We start from the raw sequence: 27,644 nt of genomic DNA, 5'->3' as shown, positions 1-27,644 counted from the left end.
CTTAATATCGGTGGGAATTATGTAGAAAAATAGATTAAAGAAGAGACTTTCATGTAAAAATAAAACTGTTAAGAAAAATGTACTTGGTTTATTTTATTTCAAAATGGTACCTCCGCAAAAAGATGCCTCGCTTCAGATATAGTTCACTGTTTACGAAAATAAACTCCAATTTTCCTCTGACGATGTTTTAGTGCCCAAATATTGCAGTACAACGAAATCAAGACTCCCTAGAATTTACACAAAGGATTTTTTTACAATTCTCGTAGCAAAATTCAAAGTGAGAAAAGTAAGAGTGAGAAAATTAACGATGAGAAAACGAAGAGAGGGAAAACATAGATTGGGAAATAGACAAATGGGTTACCAAACTGTTGACCATAAGACATAGTTTTGCAAAAATAAAGAAAAATTCACTTGCTTGAAAGTAATCATGGTGATGAACCTAATTTGTGATTTGAGAGGAATTGAAATATTTCAGGAACAGCTGATGATAGCTATGTAACAAAGTTACCAAAAAGTTCATCTCCTCAAGGTCTAGTTGTTTTGTGCATGAACAGTTGCATTGATGAGGAAATTGTGGAATATTTTCTTTCGTGATCAGAAAAAGTAAAATAAATATCACCTATTAATTATTTATAATAACAGAGTATGGATCTATATTTAAATAGATTATATATTATACGTTCTGAACAAAACAAGATATTAAAAAATTTGAAAAAGGGAATGGTCTTATGTTTTGTGAAACGATTTGTCTAAAAATAAGGAATAAAACAGATTAGAGAAAGATTGGACGGACCTCATTTTCTGTACACGATTTAGGGCATAATTCCATGGTGCATCAAATTTTTCTTTAATGTACTTTACCTCTTACTTTCACATAAATCATTTCACAAAATATTTGAACATTTTCGTTTTCATTTTATTCTTGTACATTCTTTTACAGTTGCATTTTAAATGATTCATTAAGTCTGATCCACAACGCGTCTTCTCCATTGCAAGTGAGACAGGCTAGTACATGCCAACAAGCGGGAGCGTCTAGTTCAACTCCATGTCAGAGTAGACCGCTACCAGAGTCTCCTTCGTGTGTTACTATTTGGATCCCTTTTTATACCAACATTATAGAGTAGACCCCTTGGCTAAACTGTTCAGAATCTCTACAGCTCCTGTAGAATAGCGTAATTTGATTGTGGCCCCGGGGGGTGGGGGGAAGAAACGAAAAGGAAGGAACTAATGATATCAGCTGCACCATTTCTGTATGTAGAACCAGCAGCTACGAGGGAAAATGTGTACCAGACTGGGACTCGAACTAAGATCCCTTGCTTAGACAGCTGTGTTAACCACTGTGCCACCCGGGCACAGTATTTATCGCAAATGTGCGCACTATATCGGCACGCTCCCCGGCTGACCCACACTCCTAGGTAGTGCTGCTTATCCGCAGTCCCCGTTGACGCTAATTTTAGATTCGCGCTGGAGGTCGAACGTAAATGTACATCCGCACTGAAGGTTGTCGATTCATGGCCCATCGAGGTACATCAGGTATACGATTGTGTGATGTTTGTTCTTTCAGACATGTCCGAAAGACACCATGTTTTCACATAATCGTATACAATTGACGTATATGCAACAGGAAACTGCGGCGACCATACGGCGGCTGCCACTTTCCGGTATTCGAGTGTCCGCGAGCAGCTGCACGGGGCGTCTGGCATGACCGACCCTGGAGGTCGCAGCTTATTGGGCACAGCTTATTGGCCGCGCCGCGTCAATAGACTGCGTGACGGGACGCGATTATCGACTCGTGGGAGTCGACTAGAAGCGCGAGTCGACTGGGCCGTCGAGTGCGCTATCGGGTCCCGCGCGGGCACCTAATGGAGCGTGAGGGGAAAGATTGGCCGGGCCTGCAGAAGCAGCCGCGGACGGCGCCGAAAGAAAAAGTGGCCGCTACGGGGCGGAGGAACTCCGGCAAACTCGCGGTCCGACGCCGCCGGCGCTTTGATGAATGCCGCGGACGCGCCCGGGGAATCTCAATTATGGGCGCCAGCCCATTCCCCGAGCTCCGAAAGGCATTCAGCCGCGCCAGCCAACGAAAACTCTTACAACTGTCTGGCTTCCTACCCAGAGGCAACATTTGAAACAATTGTCATACAGAGTTTGTGTGCAAAACATTTGTAAACAGTTCTGAAACTCAGTTACAACAATAAAATAATGAAAAATCAGCAGTCCGGAAAAAGTTGTGGGTGAAATTTTGCATCTAAAAGGGTAATCTACAGTGTACAGACCTGATGAATTGAGACCTTTTCTGTTTTCAAGTGGATTTATAACTGTGCTTTTACATCTGACTCATCACCTCTTGAGTAAAGAAGCCTCTCTGGTTCTTTAACGAGCCTGTCTCGTACTTTAACGTTCAGTAGTTTCCTTATTTCACCTCGAAGGGAACGATCTATTGATACGTAATCAGCATGGTTTCAGAAAACATCGTTCTTGTGCAACGCAGCTAGCTCTTTATTCGCACGAAGTACTGGCCGCTATCGACATGGGATCTTAAGTTGATTTCGTACTTCTAGATTTCCGGAAAGCTTTTGACACCGTTCCTCAAAAGCGACTTCTAATTAAGCTGCGGGCTTATGGGGTATCGTCTCAGTTGTGCGACAGGATTCGTGATTTCCTGTCAGGAAGGTCGCAGCTCGTAGTAATAGACGGCAAATCATCGAGTAAAACTGAAGTGATATCACGTGTTTCCCAGGAAAGCGTCCTGGGACCTCTGCTGTTCCTGATCTATATAAATGACCTGGGTGACAATCTGAGCAGTTCTCTTAGGTTGTTCGCAGATGATGCTGTAATTTACCGTCTAGTAAGGTCATCCGAAGACCAGTATCAGTTGCAAAGCGATTTAGAAAAGATTGCTGTATGGTGTGGCAGGTGGCAGTTGACGCTAAATAACGAAAAGTGTGAGGTGATCCACATGAGTTCGGAAAGAAATCCGTTGGAATTCGATTATTTCATACATAGTACAATTCCCAAGGCTGTCAATTCAACTAAGTACCTGGGTGTTAAAATTACGAACAACTTCAGTTGGAAAGACCACATAGATAATATTGTGGGGAAGGCGAGCCAAAGGTTACGTTTCATTGGCACGACACTTAGAAGATGCAACAAGTCCACTAAAGAGACAGCTTACATTACACTCGTTCGTCCTCTGTTAGAATATTGCTGCGCGGTGTGGGATCCTTACCAGGTGGGATTCACGGAGGACATCGAAAGGGTGCAAAAAAGGGCAGCTCGTTTTGTATTATCACGTAATAGGGGAGAGAGTGTGGCAGATATGATACGCGAGTTGGGATGGAAGTCAGTAAAGCAAAGACGTTTTTCGTCGCGGCGAGATCTACTTACGAAATTTCAGCCACCAACTTTCTCTTCCTAATGCGAAAATATTTTGTTGAGCCCAACCTACATAGGTAGGAATGATCATCAAAATAAAATAAGAGAAATCAGAGCTCGAACAGAAAGGTTTAGGTGTTCGCTTCTCCCGCGCGCTTTTCGGGAGTGGAATGATAGAGAGATAGTATGATTGTGGTTCGATGAACCCTCTGCCAAGCACTTAAATGTGCATTGCAGAGTAATCATGTAGATGTAGATGTAATCCCCATAACTGTTAATACATGAGGTGACAAAAGTTATGGGATACCTCATAATGTCATGCCCAGTATAGTGCAGCTGCTCGACTTGGGATGGAGTCAACAAGCCGTTGGAAGTCCCCTGCAGAAATACTGAACCACGTTGCCTCTTCAGCCGTCCGCAATTGTAAAAGTGTTGTCGATGCAGGATTTTGTGACCGAAATGATCTGTCGATTATGTCCCATAAACGTCCGATGTGATTCATGTCAGGCGATCTGGCTGGCCAAATAATTCACTCGATTTGTCCAGGATGTTCTTCAAACCAGTCGAGAACAACTGTGGCCGCGTTACGTGTTGCATTTTCATCCAGAAAAGTTCCATCGTTGAAAACATCTCCCACGCTGTCGCAAAGCCATGTCTCCGCAATATCCTTTCTTCCGGGAGTGCTAGTTCTGCAAGGTTCGCAGGAGAGCTTCTGTAAAGTTTGGAATGTAGAAGACGAAGTACTGGCGGAACTGGAGCTGTTAGGACGGATCGTGAGTAGTGCTTGGGTAGCTCAGTCGGTAGACCACTTGCCCGCGAAAGGCAACGGTCCCGAGTTCGAGTTTCGGTCTGCCAGGAAGTTTCATATCAGCGCACACTCCGCTGCAGAGAGAAAATTTCATGCTGAAAGTTCCATCGTTGTTTGCGCACATGAAGTCTCCTAGTAGCCGAACATAACCACTTCCAGTCAATGATCTCTTTAGTTGGGGCCGGCCGCGGTGGCCGTGCGGTTCTGGCGCTGCAGTCCGGAACCGCGGGACTGCTACGGTCGCAGGTTCGAATCCTGCCTCGCGCATGGGTGTGTGTGATGTCCTTAGGTTAGTTAGGTTTAAGTAGTTCTAAGTTCTAGGGGACTTATGACCTAAGATGTTGAGTCCCATAGTGCTCAGAGCCATTTGAACCATTTCTTTAGTTGGGCCAGAATGCCCAGTCCATTCCCTGTAAATACAGTCCACACTATTATGCAGCCACTACTAGCTTGCACTCTTACCAACTGAAATCGCGACTCATGAAACCACGACACGGCTTTCCAGCTGTCTAGGGTCCAATCGATATGGCCACATGCCCATGATGGGCGCTGCAGACTATGTCGTGTTGTTAGCAAAGGCACTAGCGTCGGTCGTCCGCTGCCACAGCTCATTAAGCCCAAATTTCGCATCACTGTCATAACGGGTACGTTCGTCTTACGTCCCATCTTGATTTCAGCGGTTGTTTCAAGCAGTGTTGCTTGTCTGTTAGCACTGGAAACTCTATGCAAACGTCGCTGCTCTCGGTCATTAAGTGAAGGCCGTCCGCCACTACGTTGTCTGCAGTGAGAGATAATGCTTGAAATGTGGTCTCCTCGGCACATTCTTGACACTGTGGACCTCGAAACAGTGATTTCCCTAACAATTTCCGAAATGGAATATCACATGGGCCTAGCTCCGACTAACATTCCACGATCGAAGTCCGTTAATTCTCGTCATGTGATCATAATCAGAATCGGAAACCTTCACAAGACTCGTCTGAGTACAAATGACAGCACTGCCTTTTACAGCTTGTATACGCGATACTAATACGTCTGTATATCTGACCGCTATCCCATGATTTTTATCACTTCACTGTGTGTCACAGTGAAACAAGACGGTCAATGCCTTTACGAAAAAATGTTTTCGGTTACGTACGAAAGCATAATCGTACCCAGGAGTGCATCTCTTCTCTGAAGCAATGTGGTCGGGCCAACATATTGCCTGCATTGTTTCTGAGCCGTGTTGCGGCTCAGGTTGGTGCCGTAGGTAGGTTGCCATCCTGTGATACGGATAGTGGCGTCTCGTTTTCATCTCGTGTTTACTGGCGTCACTACGTTTGCTAGCATTGTCTGTCTGTGAGTGGCAGCACAGCGGTTATCGATATCTAGTGTTTTCTGGATCACAGTGTGTCAAGTAGTTCGGTTTGGGGCAGAGCAGCAGTGAGGTTCATCAGCGGTTCAGGTTGGTGCCATTGGTAGGTTGGCATCCTGTGATAGGGATAGTGGCGCCTCGTTTTCTTCTCGTGTTTACTGGCGTCACTATGTTTGCTAGCATTCTCAAGTGTTTTCTGCATCGCAGTGTGTCGAGTAGTTCGGTTGGGACAGAGCAGCAGTGCGGTTCGTCAGCGGTTCAGGTTGGTGCCGTTGGTAAGTTGGCATCCTGTCATACGGATAGTGGCGTCTCGTTTTCTTCTCGTGTTTACTGGCGCCACAACGTTTGCTAGCATTGTCTGTCTGTGAGTGGCAGCACAGCGGTTATCGATATCTAGTGTTTTCTGGATCGCAGTGTGTCGAGTAGTACGGTTTGGGGCACAGCAGCAGTGAGGTTCATCAGCGGTTCAGGTTGGTGCCACTGGTAGGTTGGCATCCTGTGATACGGATAGTGGCGTCTCGTTTTCTTCTCGTGTTTACTGGCGCCACTACGTTTGCTAGCATTCTCAAGTGTTTTCTGCATCACAGTGTGTCGAGTAGTTCGGTTGGGACAGAGCAGCAGTGAGGTTCGTCAGCGGTTCAGGTTGGTGCCGTTGGTAAGTTGGCATCCTGTGATATGGATAGTGGCGTCTCGTTTTCTTCTCGTGTTTACTGGCGCCACTACGTTTGCTAGCATTGTCTGTCTGTGAGTGGCAGCACCGTGGTTATCGATATCTAGTGTTTTCTGGATCGCAGTGTGTCGAGTAGTTCGGTTTGGGGCAGAGCAGCAGTGAGGTTCATCAGCGGTTCAGGTTGGTGCCATTGGTAGGTTGGCATCCTGTGATACGGATAGTGGCGTCTCGTTTTCTTCTCGTGTTCACTGGCGCCACTACGTTTGCTAGCATTCTCAAGTGTTTTCTGCATCACAGTGTGTCGAGTAGTTCGGTTGGGACAGAGCAGCAGTGAGGTTCGCCAGCGGTTCAGGTTGGTGCCGTTGGTAAGTTGGCATCCTGTGATACGGATAGTGGCGTCTCGTTTTCTTCTCGTGTTTACTGGCGCCACTACGTTTGCTAGCATTGTCTGTCTGTGAGTGGCAGCACAGCGGTTATCGATATCTAGTGTTTTCTGGATCGCAGTGTGTCGAGTAGTTTGGTTTGGGGCAGAGCAGCAGTGAGGTTCATCAGCGGTTCAGGTTGGTGCCATTGGTAGGTTGGCATCCTGTGATACGGATAGTGGCGTCTCGTTTTCTTCTCGTGTTTACTGGCGCCACTACGTTTGCTAGCATTGTCAAGTGTTTTCTGCATCGCAGTGTGTCGAGTAGTTCGGTTGGGACAGAGCAGCAGTGAGGTTCGTCAGCGGTTCAGGTTGGTGCCGTTGGTAGGTTGGCATCCTGTGATACGGATAGTGGCGTCTCGTTTTCTTCTCGTGTTTACTGGCGAAACTACGTTTGCTATCATTGTCTGTCTGTGAGTGGCAGCACAGCGGTTATCGATATCTAGTGTTTTCTGGATCGCAGTGTGTCGAGTAGTTCGGTTTGGGGCAGAGCAGCAGTGAGGTTCATCAGCGGTTCAGGTTGGTGCCATTGGTAGGTTGGCATCCTGTGATACGGATAGTGGCGTCTCGTTTTCTTCTCGTGTTTACTGGCGCCACTACGTTTGCTAGCATTCTCAAGTGTTTTCTGCATCACAGTGTGTCGAGTAGTTCGGTTGGGACAGAGCAGCAGAGAGGTTTGCCAGCGGTTCAGCTTGGTGCCGTTGGTAAGTTGGCATCCTGTGATACGGATAGTGGCGTCTCGTTTTCTTCTCGTGTTTACTGGCGCCACTACGTTTGCCAGCATTGTCTGTCTGTGAGTGGCAGCACAAGGGTTATCGATATATAGTGTTTTCTGGATCGCAGTGTGTCCAGTAGTTCGGTTTGGGGCAGAGCAGCAATGAGGTTCATTAGCGGTTCAGGTTGGTGCCATTGGTAGGTTGGCATCCTTTGATACGGATAGTGGCATCTCGATTTTTCTTCTCGTGTTTACTGGCGCCACTACGTTTGCTAGCATTCTCAAGTGTTTTCTGCATCGCAGTGTGTCGAGTAGTTCGGTTGGGACAGAGCAGCAGTGAGGTTCGCCAGCGGTTCAGGTTGGTGACGTTGGTAAGTTGGCATCCTGTGATACAGATAGTGGCGTCTCGTTTTCTTCTCGTGTTTACTGGCGCCACTACGTTTGCTAGCATTGTCTGTCTGTGAGTGGCAGCACAGCGGTTATCGATATCTAGTGTTTTCTGGATCGCAGTGTGTCGAGTAGTTCGGTTTGGGGCAGAGCAGCAGTGAGGTTCATCAGCGGTTCAGGTAGGTGCCATTGGTAGGTTGGCATCCTGTGATATGGATAGAGGCGTCTCGTTTTCTTCTCGTGTTTACTGGCGCCACTACGTTTGCTAGTACTGTCAAGTGTTTTCTGCATCGCAGTGTGTCGAGTAGTTCGATTGGGACAGAGCAGCAGTGAGGTTCGTCAGCGGTTCAGGTTGGTGCCGTTGGTAGGTTGGCATCCTGTGATACGGATAGTGGCGTCTCGTTTTCTTCTCGTGTTTACTGGCGCGACTACGTTTGCTAGCATTGTCTGTCTGTGAGTGGCATCACAGCGGTTATCGATATCTAGTGTTGTCTGGATCGCAGTGTGTCGAGTAGTTCGGTTTGGGGCAGAGCAGCAGTGAGGTTCATCAGCGGTTCAGGTTGGTGCCGTTGGTAGGTTGGCATCGTGTGATACGGATAGTGGCGTCTCGTTTTCTTCTCGTGTTTACTGGCGCCACTACGTTTGCTAGCATTGTCTGTCTGTGAGTGGCAGCACAGCGGTTATCCATATCTAGTGTTTTCTGGATCGCAGTGTGTCGAGTAGTTCGGTTTGGGGCAGAGCAACAATGAGGTTCATCAGCAGTTCAGGTTGGTGCCGTTGGTAGGTTGGCATCCTGTGATACGGATAGTCGCGTCTCGTTTTCTTCTCGTGTTTACTGGCGCCACTACGTTTGCTAGCATTGTCTGTCTGTAAGTGGCAGCACAGCGGTTATCGATATCTTGTGTTTTCTGGATCGCAGTGTGCCGAGTAGTTCGGTTTGGGGCAGAGCAGCAGTGAGGTTCATCAGCGGTTCAGGTTGGTGCCATTGGTAGGTTGGCATCCTGTGATACGGACAGTGGCGTCTCGTTTTCTTCTCGTGTTTACTGGCGCCACTACGTTTGCTAGCATTGTCAAGTGTTTTCTGCATCGCAGGGTGTCGAGTAGTTCGGTTGGGACAGAGCAGCAGTGAGGTTCGTCAGCGGTTCAGGTTGGTGCCGTTGGTAGGTTGGCATCCTGTGATACGGATAGTGGCATCTCGTTTTCTTCTCTTGTTTACTGGCGCCACTACGTTTGCTAGCATTGTCTGTCTGTGAGTGGCATCACAGCGGTTATCGATATCTAGTGTTGTCTGGATCGCAGTGTGTCGAGTAGTTCGGTTTGGGGCAGAGCAACAGTGAGGTTCATCAGCGGTTCAGGTTGGTGCCGTTGGTAGGTTGGCATCCTGTGATACGGATAGTGGCGTCTCGTTTTCTTCTCGTGTTTACTGGCGCCACTACGTTTGCTAGCATTGTCTGTAAGTGGCAGCACAGCGGTTATCGATATCTAGTGTTTTCTGGATCGCAGTGTGTCCAGTAGTTCGGTTTGGGGCAGAGCAGCAGTGAGGTTCATCAGCGGTTCAGGTTGGTGCCGTTGGTAGGTTGGCATCTTGTGATACGGATAGTCGCGTCTCGTTTTCTTCTCGTGTTTACTGGCGCCACTACGTTTGCTAGCATTGTCTGTCTGTAAGTGGCAGCACAGCGGTTATCGATATCTTGTGTTTTCTGGATCGCAGTGTGCCGAGTAGTTCGGTTTGGGGCAGAGCAGCAGTGAGGTTCATCAGCGGTTCAAGTTGGTGCCATTGGTAGGTTGGCATCCTGTGATACGGATAGTGGCGTCTCGTTTTCTTCTCGTGTTTACTGGCGCCACTACGTTTGCTAGCATTGTCAAGTGTTTTCTGCATCGCAGGGTGTCGAGTAGTTCGGTTGGGGCAGAGCAGCAGTGAGGTTCATCAGCGGTTCAGGTTGGTGCCGTTGGTAGGTTGGCATCCTGTGATACGGATAGTGGCGTCTCGTTTTCTTCTCTTGTTTACTGGCGCCACTACGTTTGCTAGCATTGTCTGTCTGTGAGTGGCAGCACCGTGGTTATCGATATCTAGTGTTTTCTGGATCGCAGTGTGTCGAGTAGTTCGGTTTGGGGCAGAGCAGCAGTGAGGTTCATCAGCGGTTCAGGTTGGTGCCATTGGTAGGTTGGCATCCTGTGATACGGATAGTGGCGTCTCGTTTTCTTCTCGTGTTCACTGGCGCCACTACGTTTGCTAGCATTCTCAAGTGTTTTCTGCATCACAGTGTGTCGAGTAGTTCGGTTGGGACAGAGCAGCAGTGAGGTTCATCAGCGGTTCAGGTTGGTGCCGTTGGTAGGTTGGCATCCTGTGATACGGATAGTGGCGTCTCGTTTTCTTCTCGTGTTTACTGGCGCCACTACGTTTGCTAGCATTGTCTGTCTGTGAGTGGCAGCACAGCGGTTATCGATATCTAGTGTTTTCTGGATCGCAGTCTGCCGAGTAGTTCGGTTTGGGGCAGAGCAGCAGTGAGGTTCTTCAGCGGTTCAGGTTGGTGCCGTTGGTAAGTTGGCATCCTGTGATACGGATAGTGGCGTCTCGTTTTCTTCTCGTGTTTACTGGCGCCACTACGTTTCCTAGCATTGTCTGTCTGTGAGTGGCAGCACAGCGCTTATCGATAGCTAGTACCCTAGTATTATATTTGGTAGGGCGTCAAGTGTTTTCTGCATCGCAGTGTGTCGAGTCGTTCGGTTGTGACAGAGCAGCAGTGAGGTCCGTCAGCTTGGCGACATGCCGGGACCGCTGGCGGCACGCAGTTACTGCCGGATTGAGGGGCTGTACTTCAAACGGTTCTGGGCACTATGGGACTTAACTTCTAAGGTCATCAGTCCGCTAGAACTTAGAACTAATTAAACTTAACTAACCTAAGGACATCACACACATCCATGCCCATCGCAGGATTCGAACCTGCGACCGTAGCGGCCGTACGGTTCCAGACTGTAGCGCCTATAAACCGCTCGACCTCCCAGGTCGGCGGGGCTGTAGTTGCAAGGGCCACAACCTCGTTGTCCACCGGACCCAGAACGTTTGAGTTGAGTGAACATTAACCCAGTAGTGAAACCTCCGCTATTTTGAGATCAAACCGTTTCTTTGTGCATTGTTGCTCGAACGTATCTTGAGATAAGGAGCAATGAGTGGAGTGTTTGGAGTTGGCGAAATTAGTTAGCCATCCTCCCCTTCTTATTATTAATCATTGAATTCCTTGTGTTGATTGGTGAAGTTCAACCAGCGGCCGCTAACGCCCCAATTACCTGCCATGGAAGTTAGCGTATTTTCGTGGCAGTGTACTTTTCAGCGCCTTGCCGCTGCTGTTTAGTAAGGCGTGTAATTGACAGCCTCCGTGATTGTGGTTCGAATATGTTCCTTCTGCTTCTGGGTGTTCTACACGCCAGAGTCTGAAGACGCAGTGCTGTCCGCCGGTTCCGTCTTGCCTGGGTTATTCCAGCGTAGTATTGGTTACCAGACGTAAGGCAGATTTTGCAAGAGTGTTGGTCTGCGTTTAAACTGTCACTAGTTTGAGTTGCCATCCGGTTAAGTAAATACAACTCTCTTGGCTGCCTGTCTTATGGGTTACGAAGTTGAGCGACGTTCCCACGCTGATCCTTAGAGCACTGTCTTAAGCCCACTTCTCTCTTTGTTTGATCAGATTGTCATGATTGTTTAAAGGAAAAAATTAATTTTGAGTTATTACTATTGGAGCCTTCAGCTGACAAGTAATCTGAATTTTTGGTCAATAAGGCCTTCAGTCATGAACTCAATTTGTCTAAAGAATTTTTAACAACATATTGTATGTTAAGAGTGAAATGTGATGATGATCTTTTTTTTAAAAAAAGTATTTTAGTCTTTAATAATTTGCTATCCAGGCCTTCAGCTGTGAAATTGGAGTTATTACTATTGGGGCCTTCATCCGCCAAATAATTTTAATTTCTGGTCAATAGGGCGTTCAGCCGTGAGTGCAACGTGCTTAACAATTTTACTAGACATTGTGTCTTAACAGTCAAATTTGATAATTGTTTCTTATTGTCAACCTTATTTGCAATTGGTTCCAAATAAAGTGTACGTGATTAAAAAAAAAAAACTGAGCAATCAACGGGAACTGAGTAAGGCCCCGTCCACACCGAAACCTGCCCTTCCCTAAGTCCCTCGTTTCAGTTTCGACTACGTTACAAAAGTTTCGCTGGGAAGCCCTTACAGATCCTCTAGCCAGTTCCGATTTCTTCCCACGCGAATTCCGTATTTTGGGTGCCCTATGAAGACATACGTGGCTGTCGATTTGGTTCGGACGAACAGGTGGACGCCTATGTACAATCTTGGTTCCGTAGGCAGCCGCAAACATTTTTGCATGAAGGTGTACACCGTCTTCCCTCACAATGGGATATGATTATTAATAGTTAAGGCAGTTACCTCTGAGGTAATAATCAGTTCACCCACTTTTTTGCATGTGTCTCGTTTTCATTTGAGTGGCCCTTGTATGTAAATAATACTTCAATTTTTACACTGCGGTAGTGGCTGCTAACCGAAACCAGTAGTAATAATAAAGGACATTCAGACGTGTGTATTGAATTTTATAAAAACCGTTATTTTTCAATCCAAAAATAGTTGTAAACGTTACAATATTAAGAAATCCGATTAGCAGGAAAATTTTGCCAGTGAAAGGGTACCCACTTAAATCTCCCTGTTCCTCCATTGTGTAGTTATAGTTTCCTTCCTTACTTTTGCCTATGTAGCAATGTACATAATTGTTAATGAAAACTACCTCAGCTGTATTATTTTTACACTTTTGTTATATTGCGATCGGTTTCGTTTCTTTGAACATAGCAAGGTTGCCGAATTGCGCTGAAGTGAAGGCGGTGCGCCTGTCTTTAACATTACATGCGACTTCAGCACATACTGACCACCTGGAGGTTGTTCAATGAAACTAAACAGATCGTAATACAATAAGCGTGTAAAAATGCAGCTAAAGTTGTTTTCATTAATCTGTGACATTAATGTCAGCTATGGTCTCAACGTAATCAAGATTACTTGCTGCAAATAACCTCTTCTCCTCTAGTTTCCTGGATTTCATAACAACTTCATGACAGCGTTAATAATTTCCAGCCGCTAATGAAAGGCGATGAAAAATTTCGCAGGCTGAATTTTTGAGCAGTGAAACGAAGCGGAAAATAAACGCAAATGAGCTTTATGCAATGATTGCGTTATTCACCAACTACACTCATGCTCATAAATTAAGGGTAATTGCAGAATGTGGTGCCACACTACAAAAAACTGGCGCTAGTAGCATAGGCACATAGGGAACACACACGACACAGATCTGTAAGTCCACGGTATTGGTGATAAGTTGAGAAAACCATCCCGAAACACATGTGCTACAAAACGCCACTGTTCCTGCGCATGTACCCCGACATCAATATGGGATATGATTACCATGCACACGTACACAGGCCGCACAAAGGGTTGGCATACTCTGGATCAGGTGGTCGAGCAGCTGCTGGCGTATAGCCTCTCATTATTGCACCAGTGCCTGTCAGAGCTCCTGAAGCGTCGTAGGGGTTTGAAGACGTGCAGCGATACGTCGATCGAGAGCATCCCAGACGTGCTCGATGGGGTTTAGATCTGGAGAACAGGCTGGCCACTCCATTCGCCTGATATATTCTGTTTCAAGGTACCTCTCCACGATGGCAGCTCGGTGGGACTGTGCGTTATCATCCACCAGGAGGAAGGTGGGACCCACTGCACCCCTGAAAAGGCGGTCATACTGGTTCAAAATGAAGTCCCGATACATCTGACCTGTTACAGTTCCTCTGTCAAAGACATGCAGGGGTGTACGTACACCAATCATAATCCCACCCCACACCATCAAACCACGACCTCCATAGACGTCCCTTTCAAGGACATTAAGGGGTTGGTATCTGGTTCCTGGTTCACGCCACATGAAAACCCGGCGAGAATCACTGTTCAGACTATACCTGTACTCGTCCGTGAACATAATCTGGGACCACTGTTCCAATGACCATGTACTGTGTTCTTGACACCAGGCTGTACGGGCTCTCCTGTGGCCAAGGGTCAGTGGAATGCACCTTGCAGGTCTCTGGGCGAATAAACCATCTGTTCAGTCGGCTGTAGACTGTGTGTCTGGGGACAACTGTTCCAGTGGCTGCGTTAAGGTCCCGAGCAAGGCTACCTGCAGTACTCCGTGGTCGTCAGCGGGCACTGATGGTGAGATATCGGTCTTCGGTGGTGTTGTACACTGTGAACGTCCCGTACTGTAGCGTCTGGACACGTTTCCTGTCTGCTGGAATCGTTGCCATAATCTTCAGATCACACTTTGTGGCACATGGAGGGCCTGTGCTACGACCTGCTGTGTTTGACCAGCCTCCGGTCGCCCTAGTATTCCACCCCTCATAACGTCATCAATATATGTTTTTTGAGCCATTTTCAACGCACAGTCACCATTAGCACGTCTGAAAACGTCTGCACACTTACTCGCTGCACCGCACTCTGACATGCACCAACACACCTCTGCGTATGTGGACTGCTGCCAGCACCACCGTGCGACGACCGCAGGTCAAATCCACCGCATGGTCATACCCCGAGGTGATTTAAACCCGCAAACCGCCCACCAGAGTGTTGTTTCACCATGTATCAGCATTATCCCTAATTTATGAGCATGAGTATAGCATTAACGGCCACGGAATTCACACGATCAAGAATGAAAACAAAAGGTTCTAAATTAAATACAGGGAAAGTTCTTTAGCATATGATAATGATAAAAGTAAATTGATGGTACCAGATAAAAATGACACCAGAGTACTACGCTGTCCTGTCACATGAATGTGACATGTGTTAAAATCCACTAGTAGAGTGGACGGCTGCCAGTCAGAAAGTTTCTGGAAGGTATCGACAGGGATATGAATCCATGCCCGCTCCAATGCCAAGACCAACTGCACTAGAGTTCTTGGTTGAGGATCCGTGGCGCGAATAGGCCGATGAGGAATTTGGTGGCCATGGGAATACGGTAGACTCACCCTGGTGCTCTTCGAACACGCACGCCCACTGAGAGCTGTGTGACACATTGCACTGTTGTGATGCCATCGTGCAGAAGAGAAAGAAACTGAAAGGTATGGGTAGACATGGTCTCGAGAGACAGATGCGTATTTGTGTTGATCCATTATCCATTCGAGAATGAAGAACTCACGCAGAGTATGCCACGAACACATTCTCCAGTACATAACGCTCACTCCTTCGGCCTTGACCCTTCCGACGATTGCTGCACGGTGTTTGTTTTCAGACGTTTCACGCCATTACACACCAACAGACATGTGTCATGGGAAAAAGAAACATGTCGCCACTCAGTGGAAGTCCAGTTGCGGCACTGACGAGCAAATTCCAGCCTTCGTCGCCTATGAACAGCAGTCAGCGTGGGTGCATGAACCAAGCGCCTGATGCGGATCCCCATAGGCAGCGAATTTCTCTGAACGGTCGTTCATGAGGCACTATTGGTAGCCCCTTGGTCCATCTGGGCGGTCAGAAGCTCAACAGCTGCAAGTCTATTCGACAGTACAAATGTCTGCAGGTGTCGTTCACCCCTGTCATCTGTGGCCCTTGATGCACCATTTTGCCACGCACGGTGTACTTTAAACCATGGCCGTACACTACTGTTTGCTTCCACCCTTTGCCAATGAGCCCACCCTTTTTGGATGTCAGGTAAACCGCTTCGTTTCCCCACAAAGACCACGACTACACTGTTGTTCGCATCCTCAGAAAATGTTACTGCTACTGCTGCCACCCTTCGTCTATGAATCGTTATTGCACGCTGACGTCGAACAAAGGCGGTGGTCACATTAATGTGATTGGACCATGTAGTTATATCTCACAAATCTAGTGTTTACGAAAGTGACAAGTGCGTTAATAACGTCCATTGAAGCTGTGCAATTTTATAGTCACAACAAGTACGAGGAGTTTTTTTAGGAATTTGCTGTTACAGTGGCCTGATGTTGGCCTGCTGTTACGGTGGCCTGATGTTGGCCTGCTGTTATGGTGGCCTGATGTTGGCCTGCTGTTACGGTGGCCTGATGTATGCCTGCTATTACGGTGGCCTGATGTTGGCCTGCTGTTACGATGGCCTGATGTTGGCCTGCTGTTACGGTGGCCTGATGTTGGCCAGCTGTTACGGTGGCCTGATGTTGGCCTGCATGGGGACGAGAGCACAGGCATACTCGTCGCCGAGGTTCTGGTCGACCACGTCTGGCCATTATAATGGAGAATCGCCGTATTGTGCACCGAGGCACATCGTAAGCCTGCGTCAGCCAACGGAGAAAAACTAATGGATGCCTGCATGATTCAGTGACGGAGACTTGCAGCAGGCACATTAGGGAACTATCTTCCGATGCGTAGGCTGCCGTTAACGCAAGAACGGCTGCGTCTAGTGCGGAGCCATGACCGTAGAGCTTGGACTGCTCATGAAAGGCGTCGCTTTCTGTCCAGCGATGAATCGCGGTTCTGCGTAACCCCGGACGACTATCGCCGACGAGAACGGCGGCGACATGACGTGAGGTTCCGTTCTTCCAATATTTTGGATAAAAGCAGCGGGGTTACTCCTGGCGTATTGGTATGGATGGCCATCACGTATAAGTTTAGGGTCACATTTTGTGGCGACTGAGGGGACTCAGACGGCGCAACGATATGTCACGGGCGTCCTGCATGTGTCACACCATAGGCGACAGACTTGCGGCAACTACTCAGAAAATTTAGAGAGCCGGCAGTTTAAGCTGACTGCCGAACGATTCTACTGCCGCCAACATACCACGAAGATACGATACGAGAAATCAGGGCTCATACGGAAGTATATAGACAGTCGCTTTTCCCTCGCTGTATTTGCGAGTGGAACAGAAAAGGAAAGGACTAGTAGTGTAGTAGTGGAACAGGGTACCCTCCGCTACGCACCACGCGGTGGCTTGCAGAGTATCTACGATACAATCATACAAAATGTCAATAGATGCCCGTACAAACTTGTTCTTCACGGAAGATGACATCCCTGTCAATGGACAGCTAACCCAACGATGACGTCAGAGCGCCTCTCAAACGACTTAGTGTCTGCTGTGTGTAGAGCCACAGGCGGTGCAGCATGGCCTACCAGACATTTTGCAGTGAAGACCATAGGAAGAATGGAAGCAGGACATATACACTACTGGCCATTAAAACTGCTACACCAAGAAGAAATGCAGATGATAAATGGGTATTCATTGGACAAATATATTACACTAGAACTGACATGTGATTACATCTTCACGCAGTTTGGGTGCATATATCCCGAGAAATCAGTACCCAGAACAACCACCTCTGGCCGTAATAACGGCCTTGATATGCCTGGGCATTGAGTCAAAGAGAGCTTCGATGGCGTGTACAGGTACAGCTGCCCATGCAGCTTCAACTCGATACCACAATTCATCAAGAGTAGTGACTGGCGTATTGTGACGAACCAGTTGCTCGGCCACCATTGACCAGACGTTTTCAGTTGGTGAGAGATCTGGAGAATGTGCTGGCCAGGGCAGCAGTTCAACATTTTCTGTATCTAGAAAGGCCCGTACAGGACCTGCAACATGCGGTCGTGCATTACCGTGCTGAAATGTAGGGTTTCGCAGGGATCGAATGAAGGGTAGAGCCACGGGTCGTAACACATCTGAAATGTAACGTCCACTGTTCAAAGTGCCATCAATGCGAACAAGAGGTGACGGAGACGTGCAACCAATGGCACCCCATACCATCACGCCGGGTGATTCGCCAGTATGCGTTCACCGCGATGTCGCCAAACACGGATGCATTCATCCGAAAAAATGACGTTTTGCCATTCGTGCACGTAGGTTCGTCGTTGAGTACACCATCGCAGACGCTCCTGTCTGGTATGCAGCGTCAAGGGTAACCGCAACCATGGTCTCCGAGCTGATAGTCCATGCTGCTGCAAACGTCGTCGAACTGTTCGTGCAGGTGGTTGTTGTCTTGCAAACGTCCCCATCTGTTGACTCAGGAATCGAGACGTGGCTGCACGATCCGTTACAGCCATGTGGATAAGATGCCTGTCATCTCGACTGCAAGTGATACGAGGTCGCTGGGATCCAGCATGGCGTTCCGTATTACCCTCCTGAACCCACCGATTCCATATTCTGCTAACAGTCATTGGATATCGACCACAGCGAGCAGCATGTCGCGATACGATAAACCAATTTCGCGGTAGGCTACAATCCGACCTTTATAAAAGTCGGAAACGTGATGGTACGCATTTCTTCTTCTTACACGGGGCATCACAACAACGATCCACCAGGCAACGGCGGTCAACTGCTGTTTGAGTATGAAGAATCGGTTGGAAACTTTCCTCATGTCAGCACGTTGAAGGTGTCGCCACCGGCGTCAACCTTGTGTGAATGCTCTGACAAACTAATCATTTGCATATCACAGCATCTTTTTCCTGTCGGTTAAATTTCGCGTCTGTAGCACGTCATCTTCGTGGTGTAGCAATTTTAATGGCCAGTAGTGTATAGAGACAGTCGCTTCTCTCTCGCTATATTTCCGAGTGGAAGAGGAAAGGAAATGAATAGTAATGGGACATGGTACCCTCCGCTACCCACCATACAGTGGCTTGCGGAATATCTACGATACAATCATACAAAATGTCAATAGATGCCCATACGAACTTTTTCTGCACGGAAGACGGCATCCCTGTCAATGGACAATTACGCCAACGATGACGTCAGAGCGCCCATCAAACGGGGTAGTCCCACATCCACCATTACTGTGTACACCGCCACAGGCGGTGCAGCAGGGCCTACCAGACACTTTGCAGTGGAGACCACAGGAAGAATGGAAGCAGGACATATAATATCCCTTGCTCCGTACTATCGGATAGGAATCGTGAATCGACCAGCTGATCGTATAAATCTGTAGATAGTATCGCGTTGCCATTTTTCAACAGCAAAATGCTCGTCCACGTCTGATACGCGTTTCAACAAAGCGTCTGCATGACGCTGAGTATTCCTGTGGCTTGCAACATCGACACATCTGCCCCCGATAGAACAAGTCTGGCGCTAACTCAGACGTCACTTCGGATTCACTGCCACGGAGCAGGATATCAGCGAACTGATACAAGAGTTGTAGGACTCAATCAGTGGGTGCATCCGTACCGAGTAGCCGGCCGGGGTGGCCGAGAGGTTCTAGGCGCTACAGTCTGGGACCGCGCGACCGCTACGGTCGCAGCTTCGAATCCTGCCACGGGCATGGATGTGTGTGTGATGTCCTTAGGTTAGTTAGGTTTAAGTAGTTCAAAGTTCTAGGGGACTGATGACCCCAGAAGTTAAGTCCCATAGTGCTCAGAGCGATTTGAACCATTTTCGTACCGAGTACGATGTCGTGTCCTGTTGATAAGAGGGCTCATACTGCCAAGTTCTCTAAACCTGAATCAACGCTGTAATCACTTAAATACCACCAAATGCCCTCTCTCCATGACGTTTCGTTTCTTTTCCTCGTACTCTTCTGCGTGCTTCGAGTTTTTCCTTTACTGTTTTTGTCAGGCAGTGTAATTTAAGGATAAACAGAGAAACGGCGATGGTGCCAAAGAATAGCACAACGACAAATAAAGACTTGCTCAACATCAAAGTTAGGAAAGACGCAGTAACGTAAGAATCGACAAGCTTTGCTTTATTTTAATTCCAGTCTTGGATTACAATTTTTATTTGTAACCAGGTAATTAATTTCGTTCGGTAATGACCTTCTTCACCACGTGTTGCATTATGTGTATCATGCCATTACACGTAATGGTGCAGTCAAAGTCATTAGCCATTTCGACTTCGTCAAACAAACAAAATTGCAGTATGCAACTTCAGGTGCAGTATGTACGCTTCAGTGGTGCTCTTTGCATGCAACAATTTTATTTGTTTGACGATGCCGAAATGGTTAATAATTGCACCATCTGATACGTATAATGAAACACGTTTCTACTCAGGTCTGAAGACGACCGAAATTAAACACCTGATTTCATAAACATTGTGATCCACGACTGCATTTATAATAAAGCAAATATTTTCCTGGATCGTGGAAAACTGTTTCGTGACGTCACAACTTGTAGAATTGAGAGAAGTTTCCTGTCTAACAAGTAGGATTACGAAGCAAGCAACGTACCAAAACTAGACGAATAGGTGAAGCAAATTTTTTTCAATTAAAGAGCTCCACTGACGTCTGATACTGATACGGGACTGAGGAAGGAGCTCCTGAACGTTCTCACCGGGAACATAGCGTCGTGTGGAAGTGAGTCTTGGATAATCGGAAATATTAAAATGAAGAAACTACAAACATATGAAATGTGACACTGTCGAACAACATAAAAAATTAATTGCACCTATGAAACACGAAACGTTGAAGTGTCACAAAGATTAGGTGACGAAAGAGTGTTGAAGAAACTTGTCATAAGGGGGAATTAGTGGCACACTGTCACGACATCAAGAAAAATTTAAGCTCGTTTACGGATTTCCAGCATACATAGTGAAGCTAGTTTCCGAAAGCTGCAGTATAGAGGGGAAAATAATAGTGACAGACTGCAGTAAACAAAGTAAATTACAAAGGATGTTGCATGTAATAGTAACACTGAGGTAAAAAGATTGTCGCAAGATAGTAAATCTGGCTGAAAGGATCAAGCCAGGCCAAAGACTGATGATAAAGGAAAGAAAGAGAAAACACAACTGTAAACATTCACTTTTTTCGTATTAAAGCCGTTTAGTGCGTCAGTCATTGTTTATATTCCCACTAAGCGTTTCGGTGGTTCACATTTTTTCCCACAGTAGCCGACACAAAAAAAAAAAACCGCGGCATATATTTCGCCTATTTCTGGTAATAAAATTGGGTTTTGAAACATGGCAAAGTTAAAGTTAAAAAACGTAAATTTGTAAGAGTAAAGTGTGCTTACAAGTGAAATGGAATCGAAAAGATGCGGCATACTGCTATTTGTTGCGTGTGTTGTTCGTTGTACATTATATTATGATTACTTCAGACAAAGATGTTTCACATCTCACAGGCTACGTTTACACATGGGTGAGGAGTACATACAACAAATTGAAGCATGCATCATCTTTTCGATTCCACTCCTGTTGCAGACACACTTTACTCATACAAACTCATTTCTTTTTTAAACTTTAAACCAGTTTTATCATCAACAAAAATAGGAAACATAACCAGCTTACCAGAATTTGGTGTGCTGCTGTGAAAAGGCGTCTGTGCTCTACACAAATGCCAGGAATGAATCAACGCAGTTCTCCACCTGAAGATGATAATGTGAACCATCGAAAAGCGTAGGCAAAAACAATCACGTAAGTAGCGCAGTAAACTGTTTAATTTATACTTATGGACGAAATATTCAGAAAGACTTAAGTTATGGTGGGATTTGGCGAACATCTAAATCACCTGAGGATGCGACATTGCCTCCCAAATGCATTGTACGCTACTGGCCATTAAATTCGCTACACCTAGAAGAAATGCAGATCATAAACGGGTATTCATTGGACAAATATATTATACTAGAACTGACATGTGATTACATTTTCACGCAATTTGAGTGCATAGATCCTGAGAAATCAGTACCCAGAATCACCGCCTCTGGCCGTAATAACGGTCTTGATACGCCGGGGCATTGAGTCAAAGAGAGGTTCGATGGCGTGTACAGGTACAGCTGCCCATGCAGCTTCAACACGATACCACAGTTCATCAGGAGTAGTGACTGGCGTATTGTGACGAGCCAGTTGCTCGCCAACCATTGACCAGACGTTTTCAATTGGTGAGAGATCTGGAGAATGTGCTGGCCAGGGCAGCAGGCGAACATGTTCTGTATCCAGAAAGGCCCGTACGGGACCCGCAACATGCAGTCGTGCATTATCCTGCTGAAATGTAGGGTGTCGCAGGGATCGAAGGAACGGTAGAGCCACGGGTCGTAACACATCTGAAATGAAACGTCCACTGTTCAAAGTGCCGTCAATGCGAACAAGAGGTGGCCGAGACGTGTAACCAATGGCCCCCTTGCCATCACGCCGGGTTATACGCCAGTGTGGCGATGACGAATGTGCGTACTCAGCGATGTCGCCAAACACGGATGCGACCATCATGATGCTGTAAACAGAACCTGCATTCATCCGAAAAAATGACGTTTAGCCATTCATGCACCCAGGTTCGTCGTTGAGTACACCATCGCAGGCGCTCCTGTCTATGATGAAGCGTCAAGGATAACCGCAGCCCTGGTCTCCGAGCTGATAGTCCATGCTGCTGCAAACGTCGTCGAACTGTTCGTGCAGATGGTTGTTGTCTTGCAAACGTCCCCATCTGTTGACTCAGGGATCGAGACGTGGCTGCACGATCCGTTACAGCCATGTGGATAAGATGCCTGTCATCTCGACTGCAAGTGATACGAGGTCGCTGGGATCCAGCATGGCGTTCCGTATTACCCTCCTGAACCCACCGATTCCATATTCTGCTAACAGTCATTGGATCTCAACCTACGCGAGCAGCAATGTCACGATACGATAAACCACATTCACGGTAGGCTACAATCCGACCTTTATAAAAGTCGGAAACGTGATGGTACGCATTTCTCCTCCTTACACGAGGCATCACAACAACGTTCCACCAGGCAACGGCGGTCAACTGCTGTTTGTGTATGAGAAATCGGTTGGAAACTTTCCTCATGTCAGCACGTTGTAGGTGTCGCCACCGGCGTCAACCTTTTGTGAATGCTCTGACAAACTAATCATTTGCATATCACAGCATCTTCTTCCTGTCGGTTAAATATCGCGTCTGTAGCACGTCATCTTCGTGGTGTAGCAATTTTAATAGCCAGTAGTGTAATTCATTCAATAAGAGTTAAAACCAATATAGTCACTGTTTCTGTGTTCAGATGACTACCAGAACTTACCTTCTCTCAGAGACGAGTAGCTGGTCTCCTTGCGGCATGCCTTGGAAGCCTTCAGAACTTCAAACTGCACGCAGTACCTGCAACAAGAGAATAGTGGCATCAAGGAACGACATCCTCGCGTACAAACAAAATAACTTCTACTAATACGCATAGCCTACTGTACGGAATTCTTAACCGTTCTTCAAAGTGAGCGCTCATATTTATATTAGAAAGACTGGACTACGTAGCCATACAGTAAATGTATCTTGAAACATAGGTGTGCTATCCATTTGGTGTTAGGCTTCGTACTACATCACATTCTGTGTGCTGGGCATATTTCAGACGCTTCAATAAATAGGCGAAAGCCTCCTCATCAGTTCAATATTCGGCAGAATATGATGCTAAATTGTATATATCTAAGTCCTATTCTTGTTTTGTATTTTCAGTGAGTCTTCATAAGTAGCCACGTGTACAGCAAAATGTTATTTGTGTAGTAATATTATTTTCAAACGATTCAAATGGCTCTGAGCACTACGGGACTTAAAATCTTAGGTCATCAGTCCCCTAGCAGTTAGAACTACTTAAACGTAACTAACCTAAGGACATCACACACATCCATGCCCGAGGCAGGATTCGAACCTGCGACCGTAGCGGTCGTGTGATTCCAGACTGAAGCGCCTAGAACCGCTCGGCCACTCCGGCCGGCCTATTATTTTCAATTTTTAAGCGTAAGCTCTGTGTATTTCTAGACGTTTCAGCCCAACAGTGAATATTTTATATGTGTAACAAAAATTTGTGAGCATAAGAGAAACAGTTGATGAGTAACAGCAGGAATTGAAAGTGTTAAGCCGGCTGGATGAGGACGATTAGTTGTCTTATGAAAAGTAATTTATTTGTGTAATGGGAAACTGGTTTAGTAGTGATGGAAAGAGGAGAAGTTTGGAGGATATCAGGGATAGCCCTGAGACGGAGAACGCTGTCATTTACAAGGAAGATGCGTTTAGATCTCGAAACATTCAGAGTTAAGGTTGCTATAATTTTCTAATACGTCAAGAAAAATATTTTATTTTCGAACATCGACACAGAGGAGGTGGTCACAAGTGTTGAAGGCATTATACAAGAGGAAAGAAATTATAAGAAGATGATTTATTTCTTGTTCAAAGGTTTGAAATACATGTGAATTCCTAAGGGACCAAACTGCTGAGGTCATCGGTCCCTAGACTTACGCACTACTGAGACTAACTTAAACTAACTTGCGGTAATAACAACACACACACCCATGTCCGAGGGAGGACTCGAACCTCCGGTGGGAGGGGCCGCGCAATCCGTGACAAGGCGTCTCAAACCACGCGGCCACTCCGCGCGGCATTCAGAGGTTTTATTGACGTTAGCCATATCTGAGAACTGAATTGTATCAGAGATAACGGGGAAAAATTTGTGCCAGATCGGGAACCGAACCCGGTTTTCCCGCTTAATGTGTGTAACCGCCTTAACCGTCATTTAGTACTTTACTATTTTTTTTAAAAAAAGTATTTCTGTTACAAGTCATGCATAGTACTTGATCGACTTTTACTCTTCGCTAACCCAGCCTGGGACCCTCTTACGCTAGAGGGCTTCGAACTGCAGCGTGAAACATGGCGGTGCGCTACGTAACTATGTCGGTGGGCTAGAAACAGCGGTTTGTAATCGAGTTTCTAAATACAGAAAAAAGCGTCTCCAATTTAAATCCGTAGAGGAATCAAAGCTGTATACTGTGGTGATTGCATAGAAATCAGTAATGTTCGAAGTTGGTTTGTGTGCTCCTAATGAAGGAAACGGCAGCGTTAAGCGTAACCTCTGTGACAGAGCACGGAGTGAACGATTACGAACGGGAACCGACTCATCGGAATCGGCCTCATGAACGCATCAGAAAAAATCGTCGGATAACACAGACACAGCTCTCAGGTAAGTGTATCATATCACGAGAGCGTTTACAGGCCCTCAATGCGGTACACAAAAATCTGTGCGCACGGTGGGTGCTTCGAATGCTCACTTCTGAAATGAAACAGGGGAGGCTCGACATCCGTCACCCATTTCTCTTGCTTTTTGAGTGTGGGAGCGACGGGTTCCTTATCAACATGCGATCAAAGCTTAGGTTCACTATTTTGACCCCGAAAACAGCAGAGCATCAATCGATTTCCGTCAAAAAGACTCACCGACGCCAATTAAATGCAAGACCATGCCAATAGTAGGTAGTCATTCTCACAGTGTTCTGTGATGTTCAGGTTGTGGTGCATTTGGAATTCAAGTCAAAAGGCAAGGTACTGCGAGAGCCTCAGAAAACTAAAAGCACGAATTCGAAGAATTCGTCCACACATGGAAAATTCCACAACACACACATCTGCATCAATCCCATGCCTTGCGTTCACTGCCGTCGATTGATCTCCGTACAGTCTCTACTTGGTGCCGATTCTCATCTGTTTCCAAAACTTAAAGAACACTTTCGAGGACACCACTTTGATAATTATGAAGTTGCAGAAGCAGAGGTTGTGGCTGCGTCAACAAAGTCAGACATTGTACAGTGACGGTATCAACAAACTGGTCTCTCGCTGGGAGAAACGTGTTCCTCGCCGGGATGACTATGTCGAAAAAATAGGTATACAGACACGAAGAAGAAAGATGTAGAATGTTACAAGTGTTTGTTTTATTTTTAAAAGTCTTAAGAGTTTTCACACACTAAAAATCTGAGGTGTTACTTTTCAGCACGTTCTTGTAGGCTATCATCGATTTCTTTTTTCAGAAATAAAAATATCTGTTTCGCTGGCCTGTATTTTTATTCATTCGGTAGAGGCGTCCAATGACGATTAATCTTCACAGTGCTATCACTTCTGACACTTTATCTATATTTTCGTAGATCTCCTAGTTACTTCCGATTTTTTAAAAATACGCAATTTGTATTGCATCCAAAATATTTCTAGTAATCAAATTTCCATCTGAATGCATCTAATGAAAATGTCAATAAAAATATCGGCTGAGAACTAGTAAGGGTTAATACTATTGTTAGGGTTTAGTAGTACTACTACTGCTGCTAATTATTTAACGATAACCACAATAATAATAACAATAATCACTATTACTATTACTATTTTTACTTTCATTATTATTATTATTGGCGGTAGAAGCAGCAGCACCGGCAGTAGCAGCAAACGCTACTAACAGCATTAACTCTTATTAGTCCTCAGTCGGTGTTGTTATTCACATTGTGGTGAGATGCATTCAGCTCCTGTTTCAAATAATTTTTAACTCACTGTCATTTGATTATTGTTTATTACATAAGAATTATTGTCATTTTTAAGTAACTGTGATGTAAAAACTAATAGTGCTACGATACAGTGACCCTAAGGCGCTAATCCGATCAAGCTTAAAAAAATACATGTGGGCTGGAAAGCTACAAGGCTAAAGTTTTACTTTCAGTATTAAATTGTGAACATTTAAAAAAATAGATTTATATCTCTAAATTTGAGTGAGTTACGAAAGATTGAATATTTGTGTTGGAAAAGAGACGTCCTGAGGTACCTAGTTTGAAAATTTCACTTTATTACGATTTTGCAATTGGACATATTTCACAAAAAAATTCTGCATATAAATTGCCCTTTAAATGTCCTTTCAAAATGGTACAGAGTTTTTTTTTTTAATTTACATTACATATTACGCGGTTAACCCCTCCAGACCTTTAGCGCATTACAGTGCAGATAAATTTAAAACCAAGTAAACTGTCCCCAAACTGAGAGAAATTAGTGAACTCTGTGCTGCTGTTTTACAAAGAATATTGATATTTTTATTGTATGTTATGGTCAACTGCAAATTGGCAACATGTATAGAGATTTACGTCTCTCATATAAAAAGGCACCACTTGTCTGGCATTATTCTAATTACAATTTTTTTTATATACGAAGCTACTGTGAGCTCCTCAAAATGCCTCTAAAATTTAGGAGTTACTATTGTGTGATGCATTTCATACACAGCTGCGATATTTTGAAAAGGAGCCTCTAGTCGGGCCAATGTTATTTCCCCTTAACGACAAGACATCCGATTTCAGAAGACTGACATAGATTTCTTTTAAAGCTATTATAGACTCCTGTAGGATTCAACCAACTTTCAAATCTCCATGTACAGAATTAAGTAAATTATAATACGCAAAAAACTAAAATGGATATTTTAGACATTACCGACAATTTTTGTTTCTTTCTGAAAATATTACTTCTCCAACAAGAGGTCTCTTTTTCACTCTCCTTTTTCACAAACACATAAAATATCTGCGGATTTTCAACTTTTCGCGGCGTAATGAATAGTCCATTAAATTTCCGGCATGCAGCCGCGCAAATAAAATTTCTTCCACTGATATTTCGGCCGCGTATCGTCCGGCCATCCTCAGAGTAAGTCGCAAGAATGCAAGTAATTCTCCGACCAGCCCTTCAGAGGCCATGCGTACAGACCCGGTATTTACAGCCAATTACGGCTATTACAGATGGGCAATAGAACCATTGCGGCACAGTGGTTAACGCGCTGGGAAACAATCGCCCTAATGCCTCGGCCGCAAATGGTCGCCCAGTGTTTACTGACAAAATGTTGCCTCGGAGGCGGCACAGTGATGCGTTTCCCGCATTGACAGTGCATTCAAAGCGGAAGCGAGTGGTGGCGGGCGTTAACTTGACGGACAGGCACTGTAAGCCCCTAAGCGGAGAGCTGTCTCCCGGAACTGCGACCGGCGTTAGTTGCGTGGCTCCGGTAACATCGTTTAATGGTCTCTGCTAATCCGCGCTCCCAGCAGAGGGTGGGCAGTGTATCAAAATCGCCCCCCACTGTCGACCAAACATTCATTAAAGCAGCTGCATGAAAACTTGAACACGCATCTGTGGACGCCGACCGGCGGTTTCTGAATAGAGGCAGTGTGCCGGCAGAGTTTCATTATGGGCAACGCCGT

General features: G+C 45.9%; 1 protein-coding gene across 1 annotated transcript in view; it reads right to left on the bottom strand.

Annotated features, from left to right (window-relative positions):
- The window catches only part of LOC126204024 (somatomedin-B and thrombospondin type-1 domain-containing protein-like), a 388,740-nt gene that overhangs the window by 22,691 nt on the left and 338,405 nt on the right, over positions 1-27,644 (bottom strand). Inside the window, exon 5 of the mRNA XM_049938451.1 lies at positions 22,703-22,779. Coding sequence (XP_049794408.1) covers positions 22,703-22,779 — 77 coding nt within the window. The remainder of the gene's footprint in view (positions 1-22,702; positions 22,780-27,644) is intronic.

This window comes from Schistocerca nitens, chromosome 9 (assembly GCF_023898315.1).
Source record: "Schistocerca nitens isolate TAMUIC-IGC-003100 chromosome 9, iqSchNite1.1, whole genome shotgun sequence".
Classification (NCBI taxonomy): domain Eukaryota; kingdom Metazoa; phylum Arthropoda; class Insecta; order Orthoptera; family Acrididae; genus Schistocerca; species Schistocerca nitens.
The sequence above is the reverse complement of the archived record's forward strand: the minus strand, read 5'-3'. Positions and strand labels throughout refer to the sequence as shown.